Source organism: Prenolepis imparis, unplaced genomic scaffold, assembly GCF_030444845.1.
Source record: "Prenolepis imparis isolate NDT839.2.m4 unplaced genomic scaffold, iyPreImpa1.0 SCAF_1, whole genome shotgun sequence".
NCBI classification, from domain to species: domain Eukaryota; kingdom Metazoa; phylum Arthropoda; class Insecta; order Hymenoptera; family Formicidae; genus Prenolepis; species Prenolepis imparis.
In genome coordinates this window covers 22,631,207-22,650,558 of record NW_028141159.1, presented here as the reverse complement: position 1 = coordinate 22,650,558, position 19,352 = coordinate 22,631,207, and the positions used below count along the sequence as shown (strand labels likewise).

The 19,352-nt window shown below is 26.3% G+C and overlaps 2 protein-coding genes across 3 annotated transcripts in view; one reads left to right on the top strand and one right to left on the bottom strand.

The window, feature by feature from the left end:
- Window positions 1–19,352, bottom strand: part of Spri (Src homology 2 domain-containing protein sprint) — a 256,568-nt gene that overhangs the window by 161,102 nt on the left and 76,114 nt on the right. The window contains exons 1-2 of one of the 2 annotated variants that reach the window (XM_083038305.1): window positions 7,941–8,216; window positions 3,179–3,432 (exon numbers count right to left, since the gene is read on the bottom strand). In XM_083038305.1, coding sequence (XP_082894431.1) covers window positions 3,179–3,259 — 81 coding nt within the window. In that variant the 5' untranslated portion in view covers window positions 3,260–3,432; window positions 7,941–8,216. Of the gene's footprint in view, window positions 1–3,178; window positions 3,433–7,940; window positions 8,217–19,352 lie in introns of those variants that run through there. The other variant, XM_083038295.1, reaches the window with a different exon arrangement.
- Obp5 (odorant binding protein 5) lies at window positions 13,172–19,335 on the top strand. Its single transcript, XM_083038825.1, has 5 exons — window positions 13,172–13,358; window positions 14,604–14,682; window positions 16,008–16,099; window positions 18,268–18,379; window positions 18,860–19,335. Exons 1-5 carry the CDS (start codon window positions 13,293–13,295, stop codon window positions 18,943–18,945), a joined length of 435 nt encoding a protein of 144 aa, XP_082894951.1. The 5' UTR covers window positions 13,172–13,292; the 3' UTR covers window positions 18,946–19,335.

Here is a 19,352-nt window from a genome sequence, read left to right as displayed (position 1 = left end):
ACAGAAATCAGCTGATAACTGTCAAAAATATCAATCGAATTTAAAGTATTATAATATATTATTTAAAATTTAAAACATAATATTATTTTATTTAATTTTATTTTGGACAAACTGTCAAACTGCTAATCCTTACGATGACAGCTACTCGATGTTATGAATATAACGCGTAACGCGAATTGAGACAGTCAATCAGCATCGCGGAAAAGCGACAATAATGTCAATAACATGCCTTCTTTAGAAAGGGACAATCAAATTGTTCATAAGATATGATTAATCCGTAAAACAGTCTATATATGCTTATAAAAATGTTACTTTTTTATGCTGAATCTACAGTTTTTATTTTTGTGATCGCATTAATGACAGTTAAGTCTGATTTTATAAGAATAATATACATTTTTGTGACATTTCTTCTTGAGCACGATTGACAATGACAATCGATAACGACGACTACGTCATCGAATTTTTACTTTCCGAGAGATATATCTTCCACTTGGAAAACATCCACAATTATCCTCGAATATGAAGTGGATTGTCTGCGCGATTATGCCCGAGCACGGCGGGGTCCGTTCCATCATCGCCAGCCCCCTCGCCGACCTTCATATTAGCAGCCACCCCATCGTCCCGACAGCTTAAAACATTTTAAACTCGACGCGCGGATAAGAACAGATGGTCCCCGACCGAGCAAGCTACGCGCAAGTTAATGCTCCACTGAATATTCACGAGTAGTTTTATAGTGTGTGATCTTCTACGCAACTTTCATGTATCTAGCATATGTGTGAGAGTCTGCACGATAAGCCCATTTTAGGCTATCTATTATTTGTCCTGTCTTGTGGTTAAATTCTGTCCATAATTTCATGTGTCAGATCGTAAATATAATCGCCATCTTATTTTCAACCTCTCCTAATCTCATGATTTTTTAAATTGAGTTTATATATATGTTGTTGTATATGTTGTTATATATAATTTCTATTATATATAATAAAATATATAACACTATGTCTCTTATAATATTTTTATAATTAAAATACTTTTAATTATATATAATTAAAATTTAATTCTCTTCAGTTTTACTATTAATTTCTCAAGAAAAGTTATAATTTTAAATAAATTTTAATTTTATTTATCGAAGATATATATTTAGATATGTTTTACTATAAATAATTGAATTTTTATTGCATTTTCTATTTTTGCATGCATATTATGCAGACGCTCGAGTTATTTTCATCGCTAGTGCAATTTCTCGAAAGAAAAATGGATTTTCACAAAGCGATGTAGTATATTCCTGTGTAGTATATTCGAACGATCTATCACGTTTTGAAAATGTATCCAGGGACCGGAAATGAAAGGGAAACATCGCGAACATTAATTCTACAAAGATGCGATATCTCGCCCCCGATGCATGACGAAATTTGCATTAAAGACAGGATTTCGCCGACAGGCCTCCCCAAATATCACGATGACACTTTACTTTTCGTTCCTAAGGCAATCCCTTCCATCACTTTTTATGTACACCATATATATTATCATTCATAATATTTCCTCTGTTAATGTTCAATATTTATCTTGTAAATATTTTTAACAAATTAAACATATTATTTGAGAAAAAATACCAAATGCACTTATTAATTTTATTTAATTATTAATAAATTGTATTAATAAAAAATTAATAATATAATAATGATAAAACTTAAAAAAAAAGAAATAATCAATTTTGACAATTTATAATCATGATCAAAATCATCAGAATTCAATTCTAGTAATCTTGATCTTGATTATATATTGTCAAAGTTAAATACAGTTTTATCAATTTCTCTTCAAAATTTTGATTCACGAAAAATTTTGTGTTTTATATCTTGATTTCTTTTTTTACTTAATAAAAATCGATCCTAAATATACATATATTAATAAAATACCTTGCATTCAAAATAAAATTCTGAATATAATTAGCATTCATAAATATTTCTTTGGCTAAAAATATTTCTTTTTAAAAGCCTGATATTTTAGTGTTATTTTTTTGAATTTTTTTTGCCATTTTTCTGCTTGCGAAAAATTGTAACAATTTTTACAGCGGAGATGTTGAATTTTAAATTCTCGACTCGTGTTCGAAGAAAAAAATATAGGGAGATAAAAAATAGAAATAACGCACGCATAGGTAATCAAAGCGAAGTTTTTCCAGGCTCGCCGAAAATTTCCGTGCGACACCATTCCCCCGCCTCACCATGATAAATGGTGCCAGTTTCTCTTGTGCGTCACGCAATTTCCTCTCTTGCAGCGGCAAAGGACACGCTTATTCGCATCCCAGCTTACCGCGCGAATATTCGCGCTGGGACACGTGCGAATTGTCGACTATAGGGTGTCCGGGTAAAACCTTCGGATAATGAATCGATTTTCCCTCAAAAAATGTTTCGACAAAAACATATTTTTCTCTCACAAGAAATAGTTTTCTCACAAAATAAATTTGTGATTGATAATAAAGCGCTTGACAAATAAAATTTTTAAAAAAAGTAAAATATGAAATAAAATATTAGAAAACAAAGATGAATATAATAAAAACATATCCCTAATTATGTTCAATTAAATTTTATAATAACAGGATTTTAATATGAGAAATTTGAGTACAAATATGTATAAATATATACATATACACATATATATAATATTTATATAATATTTAAAATCAAGAGTTTTCTTAAATCATGTAAAAAAGTTATTATTTTTCTCTTGCATTTTTTATGTAACTTCCAAAATTGTAAACATATATGTATATGTATATATATGGAAATCATATAATATAATCAAATAAAGTATAAGAAAATAATTCTTTATACGATAATATTTTTAATCAGGAAAAATCTCGATTTTACATTGATTAAAAAAAAGATTTGTAATTAAAAAAATACCCAGTGGTTTTGAAACACATTACATTTTGGTACTAATTTTACTATTTGCGTTTTAGTATATATGTGTGTGTGTGTGTATTTTTATCTGTATACAATATTACTATGTGTAATATAAGATCTTTTTAAATTATCATTAAATATGCTTTTATATTTTTTTATCAACTAACAATAAGATATTTCTTCGATCACGAGAATTTAATCAGACATAATATTTTTCATTATTGTAAATGATTTGTGATAGAAACTGTTAGTGAGATTATATAATTTAATATACTCACCAATAAATAGCTGGACGCTGTGCTGCTAGTAGACTCCCTTTTCCTTTGGGATCCGAAATCCCTCTGAATTAGCGACGTCATCTTTCTCTCATATTACTTTATGATCACACAATAAATTTCACACACAACACACATTTATCTCGATAAACTCAAATAATAAATCAAATAAAATATTTATACCACAGGTTTTATTAAAAATAAAATAAAACAAAACACACACTTCTCACACGTACGTCATTTCATCAACGATATATCTGCAACAAAAAAGAAACAACAATAATTAATAATAACAATAATTAAATACACAATATTAAGTAATTTTTTTTTAATCTTATCAAAATATAAAAAAGAAATAGCAGTGAGTAAATGCATAATGTATTATTAAATTTTATGTGTATATAATATATATATATAATATATATATACAGAAATGTAAATTATTTATGAAACGATTAATATATCACGGAGCTTATCTTTATTTTATAAACAATCCTGTTATTTGATTCTTTTAATACGCAGAATATTAAATTATACAACAATTTTTAAGTATAGATTAATTATTTATACTAGTAATTTAATATTACATTTAATATATATGTATATTAATTTAATATACATTTTTACATATTTACTCATTAAAGTCATATTAAAATATTAAATTTATTATTAAGATAAATTGTTAAATTATGTTACATAAATCTCAGTTGTTGAGTTAAAATATATGTATCTAGTAAGATCTTTAGATATAAATAGCGAAACATTATTTAGAATGTTAGTGCTGTAGTCGTGCACGAGAAGACTTATCCCTTCCCATGGAATTTATTTGGCTTTTCTTCCGCCATGATTTTCATAACGCGCAAGGGAACGTAAATATCTAGCGTCATGACTTATTCACGAATTATTCCCGTTTGTTTCGTTTTCTCATCGCATCCTCTTCTGTCGCTGCGAATTCTTTTCGAGTTTATTATGCTCTTCAGGAAGGTCGCGGCCTTGATAGCTCCCACGGCATAATTTTGCGACTTCCTCCAAGAAATCTTTGCCACAAGTTTTTAACAACTTTCTTGTATTGATGTGTGCACACAAAAAAAGAATCACACACCGACAGACAAAAATAAATAGATTAAAGAGTGAAAAAATTAAAATTTTTAATAATTTTTCATGTTAGCTTATATAATATATAATAATTGAATTATAAAATAATTAATATACTCTACGCAATCCTATATATATTCCACAATTAATGTTGAATGTAAAAAATACTTGAAACAAAACAAAAATTCTTATTATTAAAAAAAAAGATATCATAGTTTATTTATATACGCAAAATAAAATTTAATTAATATTTATTTCAAAATAAAAACGCGATTATCGATTGCAATCAATTCTTCTAAAACAAATAAATTAAACATATAAAACTTAATTAAATTCAATTAAAACTAATCTTTTCACGATTGGACATGCAAGATCTCGTTGATTAAATTTAATCGTTCGGAAACTAAATTTAATTAAAGTTAATCGTTCGGAATCTAACATGAGTCCACTATGAGAAACTATTGAGTCATCTAGTTCACATTCTCCCCTCGTGCAATGAAAGTGACTTAGCATTTCCTCATTATCTAAAAGTGTTTATCTTCTCAAAGAGAAGAAAATGTCGAAGTAAGTCGAAATAAAAATCCTATCTTAAGGTTTATACAAATTTTACTTGCGTAAACATCGTTACGAGTTCTTCCTCTTTCAGTTCCGTCTAAAAAAAATTCAACCAACAAATTATCGCGAAAAGATATAACTGTGCAATTATATTTCGCATATTATTACGCAATACAATGGCTTCCGCTTCCGTTCGTTTTCTTTACAATGAGTTAAAACACGTGAAACATTGTGAGAATGTTGACGAAACACGCGAACGTACAAGCAACATATTCGTTAACAATTCCCGTAGTTAGATGCAAAAATATTCTCGAGTGTTCAATGTCATCCTTAAGAATCGTTCGAACAATTTCGCAAGCAAATCAATCTTAATTGAAATTAATCAGCGCATTGCACTGCCCCATGTGTCGAGTTAAGAGCAGCTGCAAGTATTTCAAGACAATAAGAATAATATAGAGAATTACACTGCATGTACGCTTGTATGTTCTTTTCATACGTATTTTATGTATTCGTTGTTCGATATTTTAATACTCACAGATCTAAAAATTTACTAATTTATGAAATAATAAAAATAAAATAAAAATAAAATAAAAATAATAAAGAAATAAAAAAATAATTGTGCATAAGAAAGAAAACAATATTAGCTTAAATAGAGTTATTTAAGGAAATTCTAGAAAAAGAAAAAGTTATAAAAAATTGCATGTATACAGAATGATATCTATTTTAAATGTCTTTTGAAGATATTTCGAAAACAATGCATTTTTAAAGACAAATGTTTCACATTCGAAATTACAATATATATATTGTAAATTTATTTTATGAAATTATTAAAAACTTTTAATAAGATGAAAATATATAAATTATATTCTTCCTGCGATTTGTGCCACTTCAATATTCAAAGCAGTTTTGCAAAACGTTTAGCAGAAAAAATTCTGCATATTAATTGTGCTGTATGGCAACAGGTGGCAACAGCAACCGCAACAAAGAATATTTCATATGATATTTGTAGTGCATAATGCATATATCAAGTATATGCACACCTCTACATATAAGAAAGAAAAATAGAACTCTCCTAATCTCTCTCTCTCACCCCAATTCCATTAAATATTAATACACACACGTACACATTAATTTATTAGAAAGTTTGAATAAATTTCATTTAATTAATAAAAAATTTGTTTTTAATTTAATTTCTATTATAAATTAATTTCTATTATAAAAATAGAATCTAATAAAAAGCTCATATAAATAATAATGAAGCACACACACAAAATTTAACATATAAATATTCATTTTATAGTTAATATCACAAATATAAGTAATTTTTTTATAATTTATATATCTTTATATATTTTATATTATAGTACCTATGTATAATTAATGTTTATTATTTATCTAATTAACGAGAGAAGTGTGCTATTTATTATTTAAATTCAAAAAAATATACACAATTCTTGGAACAAGATGAAAGAAATTATTAATTTTACACTATAACGCAGCGAGAAATCAGACACTCTGTAAATAATAAATTCTATCGTATAATTATATGGCGGGTTCAAGCTTCTAAAAGGTAGACGAACGGTATTGTTCTTCATTTCCTCGACTGCGTTTCTCTCACGCCTATATATCCGACTGTCATGCCGAATGTGAGAACGGGGAAATAAGAAGAAAAAAAAAAAAAAAAAGAAATGGCACTTCTTCTTCTGGCGGTGAATAATACTGTGTGTGAGGTACCGGTTGTGGATTCAGGAGCGAGGAATTCACGAATTCGTACGAATAGATCGTGGACGTGAGGAAGGTGCATTCCTAAGAGGCGCCTGCCGTAGTTCCTGTTCTGTGAATGTAAGGTAAGGCCCCCCGAGTTCAAGGCAAGTGAAGGCAGACAGTTAAACACCTTCTCTCGAATTTACGAGGAGAACATCCGAATGTAAAATGAATCACTATTCGCTCCAAACTCGAACGGACACGCGGGATATGAATGCTGGCGCTATAGGAATGTCTGATTCACTTCGAAAATTGCGAGTGTCACTGTGACTATATAAAATAAAAGCGTAGCATCCAGCTGCGTTTGTAACTTCCAGAATTTATCGCACATTGTAATAATAAAAATTTATTAGCCTATTTCCTTTTACTTCTTTAGAATATTCAGTATCAGAGCCTTTTACTTCAATTTTAATAAAATTTATTTATTTTTTTTTATTATTTGTATGATTATTTCATTATATGTGTTTTGTTTGTTAAACTATAAATTTTGTAAAAGAATTAATTTATTTTTATTTTTTATTCTTGGAAAAGAAAGACTTTTAAAATCAAGTAAAATAGTTTTATTCTATTTTTTTCTTCTTTATTGAGAACAGATTTCTTTTTATTTTACTTCTTTTGTGTTTTTTTATAATTCTAACTTTTATGTAATAGATACTTTCGATTTCAAGCTTATATTTACACACACGTGTGCCTTGTTATAGTACGAATAAATTTGATTAATATACAGACTGAAATATAACCAGAGTTATTTTCATGCTCAATGGCACTTAATTAATAATGCACGAGTGTTTGCTGCTCGTTTGATTACGAAAGAAACGTTATTTGTGGTGGGCTACTTGCATAATAATTAATAACATTATACACGAGAGAATAATCACTTTCGAGAGATGTTTATTCGCGTGTTTGTTGTAGAGGAATAAATTATGGAGATTTTTAACCGACGCAATAGCCTTTGAGTATAAAAGGCCCATAAGGCAAATAATTTATTTTTATTTTATTTTTTTTTAATTATTTTTTATGATTAGAAAATATCATTGAATTATATTACCCTTTAAATAAATTATATATATTATGTCTAAAAGAAGAGATATATGATTAAATAAATTTGAATTAAGTCCTGTTTAATAAAAAATTGAAATTTTCCTTTTTATTGATTATATTTAATACATGTTAAAGTATTTTTTTTTCTTTTTCTTTAAAAAAAGCTTTCCAGTAATCGGAAAAAAAGTGAAAAGCCCAAACAGATTAAAGACTCTAGCAATGAATCGTAAAAAAACACATCATCTCATGAATCACTTCAATCAATTCACTGATTAACTAAAATATAATACATAATATCTACACCTATTACCTAATACACAGCACCCACACATTTATACACTGTAACTGTGTGTTCTCCCGTCCTTCCTTCATTTTACCACTTAGGATTCTGTGTGTCAACACTGAGAAACACCGAATTCGTCGTAATTAATAATAATCGATTAATTTTGAAGCAAGCATCGCGAGCATTCGAGTTGGAAGGCGATTATTTTTAGTAGCGCGTACTTTGACAGGAAGAGAAGACGACGAGAGAGAGCACGTAGGGTCTCGGGCACCACTAGTCCCAGCATTAACGCCATCAGCACCATCAACCTCCTCTAACCACCACCACCATCATCATCACCACCATCGTTGCCATTGAGCTGCATTGCTATTAGCCGACAACAACCTCAGATGCGCCGACGACTTTCACGAACGAATTGTTGTATTGTAAATATATAAACACGTGCAAGGTTGCCCCAGAGCGACCGTCATTTTCTCGAGAAACGGCTGACAATAGTAAAAAATGTTCAGAGAAAGGATTTGGGCTCATCATATATATTTAGGGAAAAGTTGAATGGCATAATAATAACAATAGCTCTTTTTATGACCTCATTCAATGCATTGAATGCTTTTTGAATGCAACAATGCACCGGAAATATGCAATTGCATTTTTTTTTTAACGGAGTTATTCAATTAAATTTGTGCAAATCGATTCGTTTAAATAATCTGTGTATAAAAGTATACAAGTAAAATGTTCGGAAAGTAAAGGTTTTGCAAAATATACATCTTTTGTTTAAGTAAATATTTAAAATGTTCTACCCTAAAATAATAAACATATTTTATATGATTTTATTATAATTTTTATAATGACATATATAACATTTTAATAGATTATCGGCAATACGATATAAGTAAACGAAGTTGTTGGTAATCATTTCATAGGTAAACAAGAGTTCTCTCTTCCCATTAATTAGAGCGTACACAGTTGGAAAATTTGTGTTTTCTTGTTAAAAACGGTCCCCGTTAAAATTGTTGTGTTAAATATTTAACACATTCATGTGTTAATTTAACATATTGCTGTTATGTTAATTGAATTCAAATGTTAAATTATTAAAACAACTAAAAAAAAGTGTAAAAATAACACAATGTATATCTATTTTTAATTTTACACAATAAATATGTTCCGCATTATTAGTGACAAGATTTATCTGTTAATATTTACAGAAAAAAATGTTAATTTTACTTTATAATATAAGTGGGGATGATAAAATGTTCTTTTTAGTTAATTTTTACATTAAAACTATGTTAATTTTACACAAAATTTATTTTAAGTTTATTTGAAGTTTACATTTATTTTATGTTAAAATATTAACACAATATTCGTGTCACCATTTAACATATCCGTATTATGTTAAATTAACACAAAAATTTCTGTGGACCGTTTGGGACATGTAATATTTGTTAAATTTAACACAAATTTTTCAACTGTGTATTAATTAGTATAAAAAAATAATAATTTATGCTCTTTTTAAATATTTTTGTATCTTCTTTATCATTTACTTGATAATAAATCATTTTCGGTATAAAGAGATCATTGATGTCCAATTATTTCGATTAGCATGAATTAATCGCATCTGCGTTACATTAATAGCGAAAAAATTAATTGTTATTAATTTCTTACATAAGTGCCCGGCCATTCCTCATTACATGATTAAACGCCGTTTCATTTCCGTTCGTTGTTCGTTATTATCGTGCATTAATCGAGGTTTCCTTTGAGAATACATTTACGCCGAGATAAACACTTTATTGACATAATTATTTAATATATTACTGTTAATATATTAATATATGATAATATATACATTTTTCATTAAAATAACACGTCATCAATTAATTTTGACTCCAAACGCGCATTTATTTTGAAGCTTATTTCTAGAATTTCTATTTTCATATGTGTTTTCTTTTTCTTGTATCATCTTTCTATTTATATACTAAAATAAGAAGAATAATAGAAAATATTATTAACAAAAAAATATTTTCAAAAAAAAGTGAAATTATACAATTATATTATAGAAAATTACATATCATTTATACGTATAAAATACATACAAAAATATATAAAATTATATATATAATTTTATACATTTATATATAATTACGTATTGACAATTTTTTCAGCTTTCTTTAAGTTTTACTTTTTCTAAAAAAACAATGCACAACAAAATTATTCTTATTTTTATTGTATGTACAAACAGAAATATAAAAGAAAAAAATGTGAACATATTTCATATATAGTTATATAAATTTATATTTGATTATATATAAACTTCTTTCCCGTGATTAACAATTAATTACAACGACAGTTTGCTTTATTGAGAATGATATAACGTGACATTCATCGGTGTACTGATTACAAAATCAACGAGATATTTTTTTTGTTACGGTTACTCATTTGTGCACCGCAAAACCTCGTTAAATCGCATAATCAGTCGATAAAAATCGTCAAAAATAAACACACGTTGTATTTTGATATAGCGGGTCATTTTCACAAAGCAGTAGTGCATTTGTAATTTGTTTATCACCTAGTAGCGGTTTAAAATCCCGGAAATGCGCATATGATTATGCGGATGGAGAATTGACAAAGCGAGATATACATATGTATGTCGAAATCATCGTTGATTTGTCACTTCCGGTAGCGAGAAAAAAAAAGAAAAACATAGTTATCGTATCATTCTACGTTCTTTAAATTCAAAATAAAATAAAATCCGAGATATTTTGTCACATGTCAAAATAAATTATAAAATAATTCTGTAAATTATTATTTATTAACTATTATTTATTAATAATACTATTTTTTGATTATTTTATTTTAACACTTTTATATGCAAAATCTGTAGAAAAATCGATATACATAAAAAAAATTAAACGGTCTCATCTAAGAAACACATCTTTTAATCTTTTACTAAAAAAAAAAGAATTTTCGACAATTTTTTTTATTTTAATTTGTTTTGCAACAAATATACTTTTATATATACTACATTTTTATATTAATTTATTGAAAATATCTATAAAATTATGGATACTGTTACGATAAACATCATGTATAAATAGAACGAATGGAATCATGGAAAATAGAACATAATTGAATATCTCTGAATTTAAAAATGCAAAAAATCTAAACAAATTTAATAGTTTTGAAAGATAAATCTTCTTTAAATCACATATAGTAACAATTGATGTTAGTTGGATCTAAAACTAAAGAGATTCTTTTAATTTCTCAAAGTATTGTCTTTTCTTCTTTTTAATTTTAATTTTTTTGGTTTTAATGCGACTTATTGAATGAGAGAGAGAGAGAGAGAGAGAGAGAGAGAGAGAGAGAGAGAGAGAGAGAGAGAGAGAGAGAGAGAGAGAACCATCGAATTCAAATTTGCCTAAAATGAGACAAGGGCTAATCAACGTCGGACGGTCAAGTTTTCGGGTTTAATTGAAAGCTAATTAGCATTACAAAAGACTGGCCGCTATCAAAGACACACAATTAATTTGGCGTACCATCACACTTCGCCAAACTTTTATTCATCGGCGCTTTGATCGTTCGTGACATACCGATTAATTTCTTCGCAATTCTCAGGCATTTCTCAAATTTTTTCTTTTATCTCTGCTCCGCCTTTGATATACTTTAAAATATTTCTCTACAGTAATACTTTTATATAATCTTTATATAATATTTTTCTCTGCAATATAATTAAAACTATTAGCAATATAATTGAAATATAATTACTGCTCAGAGTTGTTTTCATGGATAATTAAAAAATTTATTTTATTTGTTAAAGTCATTGCACGTAAAAAAATGTTACATTAGTCGTAATCATAAAAGTCATAAATAAATCAACCAATTAAGTATTCTCACAGCATAATAAGAATATTTGATTGATTCATCGATTTGTTTACGGCCTTCCAATTATAATTAAACTTTTTCACGAGCAATGGTCTTTACTCCTATATTATACTGACAGCATTAATTCACAGTCAATAATTATTACGCAGCCATTATACGTCAACATTATATAATACAATAACATGCAAAGAAAACGCAATTATTTTTATCTAGCATCAAATAAACGCGTGATCAAACATCATATACGCGTGAACAAGATTGATAATTTAGAAATTTATTTTATCTGTTAAAGTCGTGCTTTTTATTCTATTTCAAATATTATTAAATTATTCTATCATAAAGACTAACAATTTTAATGTTTAATTGTAAGAGAACTTTTTACCATAGTTTTTTAATTATATTATTTATTATAATTGTTACGTTTTTTTCTCCTACTTGTCGATGTCAACAAAAGAGTAATTTTACTCTGATAATGACTAAAATAAATAATTTTGTTGGGGCTCTTGCAGAGACGTTCGGTCCTTGTGTGCAGCTATTAATCAGATTTATAAAATGTACAACACTCAAGATATTATAATGTATTATATAATGTGTGAATATGAATCATAATATACAATATAGATATATTTCTTATTTCTTACAAGTATTTTATGCGGATTGAGCATAAATTCCTGACTTGGCTTATATTATTGATTAAAATATTTATTAAAAAATGAATTTTTCTATTTCATAGGTCTCTATTTAATATATACATATATATATACAATATATAATATATAAGGATAAATTATATATTTTAATTATATAATATATATAGGATAAATCTTTTTAAATAACTGATTAAAAATAATAAAAGAAAACAAAGACTACTTACTAATAATCTTGATACAATAACCATAAATAATCTGATATAAAATAAATAAAATCGTAACTTCGGATTTGCAGAATTTAATCATTCAATAGCTTTGTTCTATATTAATATTGCAAATTATTATTATTACATTATTATTATTACTATAAATTGCATTTCTTATTAAACTTTTCTTGAATTTTTCATTGGAATATTTTGTCCGTTTTACGTTATACATTACGAGGTGTTCACGTGCACCTACTAAATACGCTGTCATCTGTATTGTCATTCGTGATCGAAACAGTCGAACGATCCATGTCATTACTCATTACACAGTGTCTATTACCGGTAACTACGTTTTAACCATCAAATTGTATGTTTCTCTCTTTCTTTCTCTTGTTTTTTTCCTTCGACATACAAATCACGGAAGCTTCCTTTGCCTCGAAGACATAAGGTATAAATTTTCTTTGGGTTAATGCTATGAAATCAAAGTTCTAAACGAGATCGCAACCCGATATATTAACTGCGAACGATCTGTTGACAGCCGGAGTCTTTATAAAAGAGCGACGAAAACTAGAGTTATGATGCGTTGACAAACTTTGAGTACTTCGGATTAAATTTATTTATATTTTTGTACAGTTGAGAAATATTTTAAGATGTGTGCCCGTTTATTAATCTGCATAATCATGATCGCGCTCTTCGCGATGAATCAAACGGATGCTGTAAGTGTTGCACGATCCATTAAATATTATATATAAAATTTATTATATTAGAGCAGGCATGTCAAACTCGTTTTGCATTACGGGCCACATGATCTATTTTGTATTAAGCTGAGGGCCGCATGTTTTCAATGTTCCTAGAATAAATAAAATACGATTTTTTAAATTATTATATTTAGTATATTCAATGTATATTATACATAGTCGCTTTATATTTATATCTTATGTTACTTTTTAAAATAAAAATATTTTACGATTTTTTAAATAAAAAAACAAAAATAGAAACTATAATAAAAAATATTTTACTTTTTTTTATAAAAAACAAAAATAGAAACTATAATGAAAAATAAACAAAATCACAATTTAATATTATTTTTTAGAAGATATTTGACATCGTTTTTCACAAAACAATTTTTTTGAAAAGATTTTCAAGAAGTTTCGGCGGGCCGCAGTTTTTTTGTTGGCGGGCCGCGTGTTTGACATGCCTGTATTAGAGTCATATAAAATAGAAAAATTAATTTTTAAGAAATATTTTAATTAACAATATAAACCAAGTCGAGAATTTGTGTTTAACACATATACAATTTTAGTTTCTTTTCTAACTAAGTGTTTTCCTATAATTTCAATTTCTCTGAAAATATTACGGATTTCCTGAAATCTCATAGAAAATATAAGATATTGCCATAATTAATAAAAAATACAAAAAAATAATACTTGACGAATTTTTATAATGCATTTTATCATGAAGAAAGACAAATAATTCATATCATGTGTGTATAAAAATTACTAAGTAAAAATATAATATACAGCACGTTTTATTTCTTTCTTATTATTTTTTAAGCAGATTCTTTGATCAATTTTTCCTTAATAGAAATGTAGATTATTTTTATCAAAAATTATTCATTTTTTTGTCACAAAGTCTTTCAATTTTTCGTCAAACCTTGCAATAAAGCTTCAAGTTAGAATTCTAAACTCTGCTTTTTTGAAGAATGTAATTTTATAATCTTTCGCTTCGTACAGCTTAGTTAATTCGACAACTACTAACTTCAAAATTATAGCACCTCGACATTCTAGCTAAAGAAAAATCAAATTGAAAATCTGTTATTGAAAAATAATGCACGACAAAAGTATATCTTATGTGCATACGAGTGATAATTTTACACGCATATAAAAAATATTTATCATCAGAAAAAATTAAACATATTTAAAATGCTTCTTGTGTAATGTACTACATTTATTATGTTATAGGCGTTGACGATGGAACAGATTCACAAGACCGCGATGACTCTCCGAAACACATGTGTATCTAAAAGCCACGCAGATCCCGGTGAGTTATGCAAGTATCGAAATTTATTTTATGATACAGACGTGAATGATCATAATTGTCCACAATATTTTAGTTAATATATCATTTTTACATAAATTATTGATATATATAAAATTTTCTAAATGGTCTCGTAAAATATCGAGATCTAAAAAAAACGGAAAAATTGATTCATTATTATTTATGATCTATTATCTATCATTATTGCATATCTATTAAAAATTTAGAGTTACATATACCTAGTAGAGAAAAAGTATTAAAATCTAGTTAAGTCAAAAGTGTCAAAACTTATGTAAGACATTTAAATCGATATACATAATTATTTCTCTATAATTAATGCTGTACTTTATCAGAGCTGATATAACTCTTATGATTCATTTATTAAATTCATCATTAAATTCGTTTATATCTTAAATAAATGAGAAATCTCGAAAATCAAATGTTTTTTTTTTTTTTTTACTTTTCTGTGACTATCTTTGATTGAAATAGCAATGATAGAAAATATGCTAATATTATATTATTTTATAATGTAGTAGATTTCTAAATCTGTATTCCATTTTATTTTTTATTTATTTTTATCTTTTTCACTTTTATCGTGTTTCTGTGATTTTCAGATAGTATGTCGGTTCTGAAGACTAATTTCTCAATTTTTGAACGTTTTCGGAATCTATTCAATTTCAAATAATATTATTATCAAAACTCGATTTTTAATAATTAAACTTTTAAACTAGAATCCAAAAACTAAACGTATCATTTTATTTAAATAATTCCATAATTTGACAGATGTAGATAAAAAAGAAAGACATGAATTATATGCATACTTAATATATTAATTAACTAACAAAATTAAAAGAGAAGAAAATTGAAAAAGTCTACAATACTTGGAAATAAAGTCAAATTGCTTACGTGTGTAAAAACGCGTGGTTTCACTCGCAATTGCAGCAAATTCTGTTTTAATTCTTACTTGTGTCTTCCGGATGCAATTTATGTTAGATACTACTGTTTAGCGTATTTTTCCTTGTGAGTAGGAATATTACAGTGTATATCCGCGTTTTGTAATTTCAAACAGTCAATTTTCCCAACGTAACTGTTTCTTTTAACTTGCTTATCAACTTGCTTAGTTTTAACTTTCTTCTAATAAATTACTCATAAAAATCGACAATATTGTTCAATTGTAAATTATGATATCTCACACGTTTCGTTTGACATGTGTTTTTAGAAGATAATAATCATCTATAATTTTTATGGAATATTATAACAAAAAATATTTGTTGAATTTTTCTCATTATAAATCATAATTTTGAATTTTTAATATTTTCGCTCTGCAGAGGCTGTCGAAGGAATGCAATCGGGCCAATTTCCGGAAGGAAATCAACCATTAAAATGCTACACACTCTGTATAATGAAAGCGATGCGAACTGTAAGAAATACAAGCATCATTCACTTGATTGTCGCGATATATTAAATTAAATAAACGATAAATAAAATATCGTTCAATCTATTGCAATTCAATAAAAATCGATTATATTGTCTTGCTCAGCTTCGAGAAAAAATACTAATGCATTATATACATATATAAAAAGTGAACAAAAAATGTTTATTTTATTCGTTCTGTAACTAACTAATTTATCTAAAAAAGCCGACATCAACTTTTGTTTTCGAGGATGACATATAGTTATGATAAATTCAACCGTATTGTTTTATTTGTATCGTAAAAATAGCCATTTTCAAACTTATTAGCAATAGAGCTCAAATGGCATATCATTTTATTATAAAAATCTTTTAATTTTATTTACAACTGTTTCTATTTTTATTTAAATGAATACTTTTTGTTAAAATCACATTTCGATGTTTTAGATATTAAAAAATGAAAATTAAAAAAATAATTTATTTCATTATATGTATTCAAAATGCTTTCCCACTTTCATACAGTAATATTCTGTTCAAAATTGTTATACAAAACATTTTGAGACATTTATGGTGTTTAAATTCAGATAAACAGAGTTGTGAAAAAAATATAAAAAATTTTAATTATTTTTAAAACACTGTATCATTTGATTACTATTGCCGTCTGAAATTTTTTAAAAGATAGGTATTCCAAGAGGATAAAATAATATGATTGAATTTAAGTTATGTGATCTCCTCGAAAACAAAATTGACGCATTTCGGCTTATTTTTAATAAATCAATCAGCTACAAAATAAATTAGGTAAAAATTTGTGTCTTATCCTATACAGAGTGTTAAAAAATTAGACCGACAAATTTTGAAGGGAAATAGAAGACTTAAAAATAAACATTTTTTTGTTAATACAATTTTTCCCTATGACGATTTTAGTTTTATACTACATGGTATGAAATAGGATTTGTGACTTAAATATAAACAAACATATAAATCGAAAAATTAAATTGTATTTTAATCTTGAACAAAACACGGAACAAATATATAAAAGTAATACATAGTCTTTTTACAGTAAATGCTCAAAAATTCCTTCATTAACTTTAACTTTAATATAAAGGTGACAAATTGAAAAGTTACAAACTCATATCTCATATCATGTAGTATTAAAACTAAACATTGTTGAGAAAATTAATATTAACAAAAAATGTTTATTTTGAAGTCTTCTTTCTTCCTTTAAAGTTTATCGGTCTAATTTTTTAACACCCTGTATAAATATATGTAGTGTAAATTGTACATTTATACATTTATGCAAAATTCTTATATAATTCTTTAATAATTTTAAAACGTTTTCTTATTATATATATATATTTATATTTTATATATTTATAACGAAAAACGATTTCGATATATTTGTGCAGTATGATTCTGTATTTCTGTATGATCTATAATTATTTTTATATTCTTTAAGAATTAAAAGAGTATCAACAATTTCATTCATCGAAAAATTCGGCGTTGAAAATGTCTTGACATTTACAAAAATATGTAATAAAAGTAGAAATTTCTATTTTAAAAAATCAAAATAATTGACATAACTGAAAGATCCAGCAAACTAAAACTAAAATCATTATCACATAATTCTTCTTTAAAATTAATAAACTTTTGTTTTAAAACATTCTTTTTTAAAAATCTAACTTTTTAAAATATTCAAAATCCTGTGTGTATGTATGTGCTTAGCGAAAAAAAAGAGAAAAAGAGAGAGAAAATAGAATTACACATTATAATTATTTAAGATATATATGTATTTAATAATAATAATAAGAAAGCTATTTAAACAAATTATAATTAACTACTATATTTAAACAAACATTATAAAAAGTGAACTACTCTCACATAAACATATACATATATACAGGATGTCTCGTTTGAAATGCCTCAGGCAAATATCATGAAACATGTGAAAGAATATGTATTGAAAAATAGGGATTTTTATTTTAGAAATTAAAAGTGACCTTCATGTGACTTTCAAATGATTATCCAAGGTCATATCAATGGTACCATCTTATGTCCCCCTTCGAACCAAACAACTTTTGTCTGAAACGTTTTTATCTTCCATATTTTTCGAGATATTTGCCTGCGGCACTTAAAATGGAACACCCTGTAAATATATATATATTTTTTTTTACAATCAAGTGGAAGAATGGACGCATAGATGACGGCATGATGGTTAAACAAATGGATTTAATGATGCCTCCCGAATTGGCTACGCCTATGAAAGCAACTACAATTCATTGCGCAACCCACCGTAAGTATATTTTTGTGAAACAAAAATCAAAGTATATCATTTTAATAAAAGAAAAGAACGCATTGTGGAAATAATTGCAAAATCAACATTTATATTGTTGTTTTTCAATTTTGATGTAAAAATTGATTTGAAAATTTATTTCATTGTATTAGATAAAATTGTTTATATGTAATAAATTTTTTTCGCGATTTTTTTACAATAAATTAATTATCGAAATTATTTTCAGTATAATATACAATTTCAAATAAAATAAAATAATTTTTTATATAATTTATATTATATATTTATATCTGCATAACTTTACATCTAAATATTTACATCTATAATTTATACATCAGCATAAAAAATATCGATTTATGCATTATTACAAAGTATTACAAATTGATTAATTGATTAAGTGCCTTAAGTTAATTAATTAATATCAATAATTTAAAAGAAAATAAGAGTTGTTTATTAAATCTGTTTTTTTTTTTTTTACAGCTGCTGCTGACGACGATTGTGAAACAACTTATCAATTTGTACAGTGCTGTTATAACACGGACAAGGATCATTTCTTCTTCCCTTAATTAACATCGGATGCAGAAAAGTTTAGAAAATATAACATGATTACAGAAAACAAAAAATTGTGATTATTTTTGCAATATGTAAACATAAAGGTCACCAGAAAAATATAAAAGAATATTATACTAATAAATAATATACAATAGAAAAAATTACAAGATTTGTGTAATCATATAAATTTGTGAGCAAATAGATTACGACAAGGCGTAGTAATTGTATCTTAGAAAAAAAAAATACAATATTATATATACACATTAGTGCGTTATAATTAATAAATAGTTTATCTTAAGTAACATATAAAGTAGTTGTTAAAATTTTACGTTGGTCAAAGCGCTCTTTAACAAAAACGTAAAGTATAGTTGCACAATATTAAAATGTCTTTATTTAAAATTATAATTTTCGAAATAAACAA

Excerpts from the sequence above, each read along its gene's own strand:
- Obp5 (XM_083038825.1), top strand. The coding sequence starts at position 13,293 with ATGTGTGCCCGTTTATTAATCTGCATAATCATGATCGCGCTCTTCGCG. Across the intron at positions 13,359-14,603 it reads CGATGAATCAAACGGATGCT|GCGTTGACGATGGAACAGAT; the intron begins GTAAGTGTTGCA and ends ATTATGTTATAG. Across the intron at positions 16,100-18,267 it reads TAATGAAAGCGATGCGAACT|TGGAAGAATGGACGCATAGA; the intron begins GTAAGAAATACA and ends TTTACAATCAAG.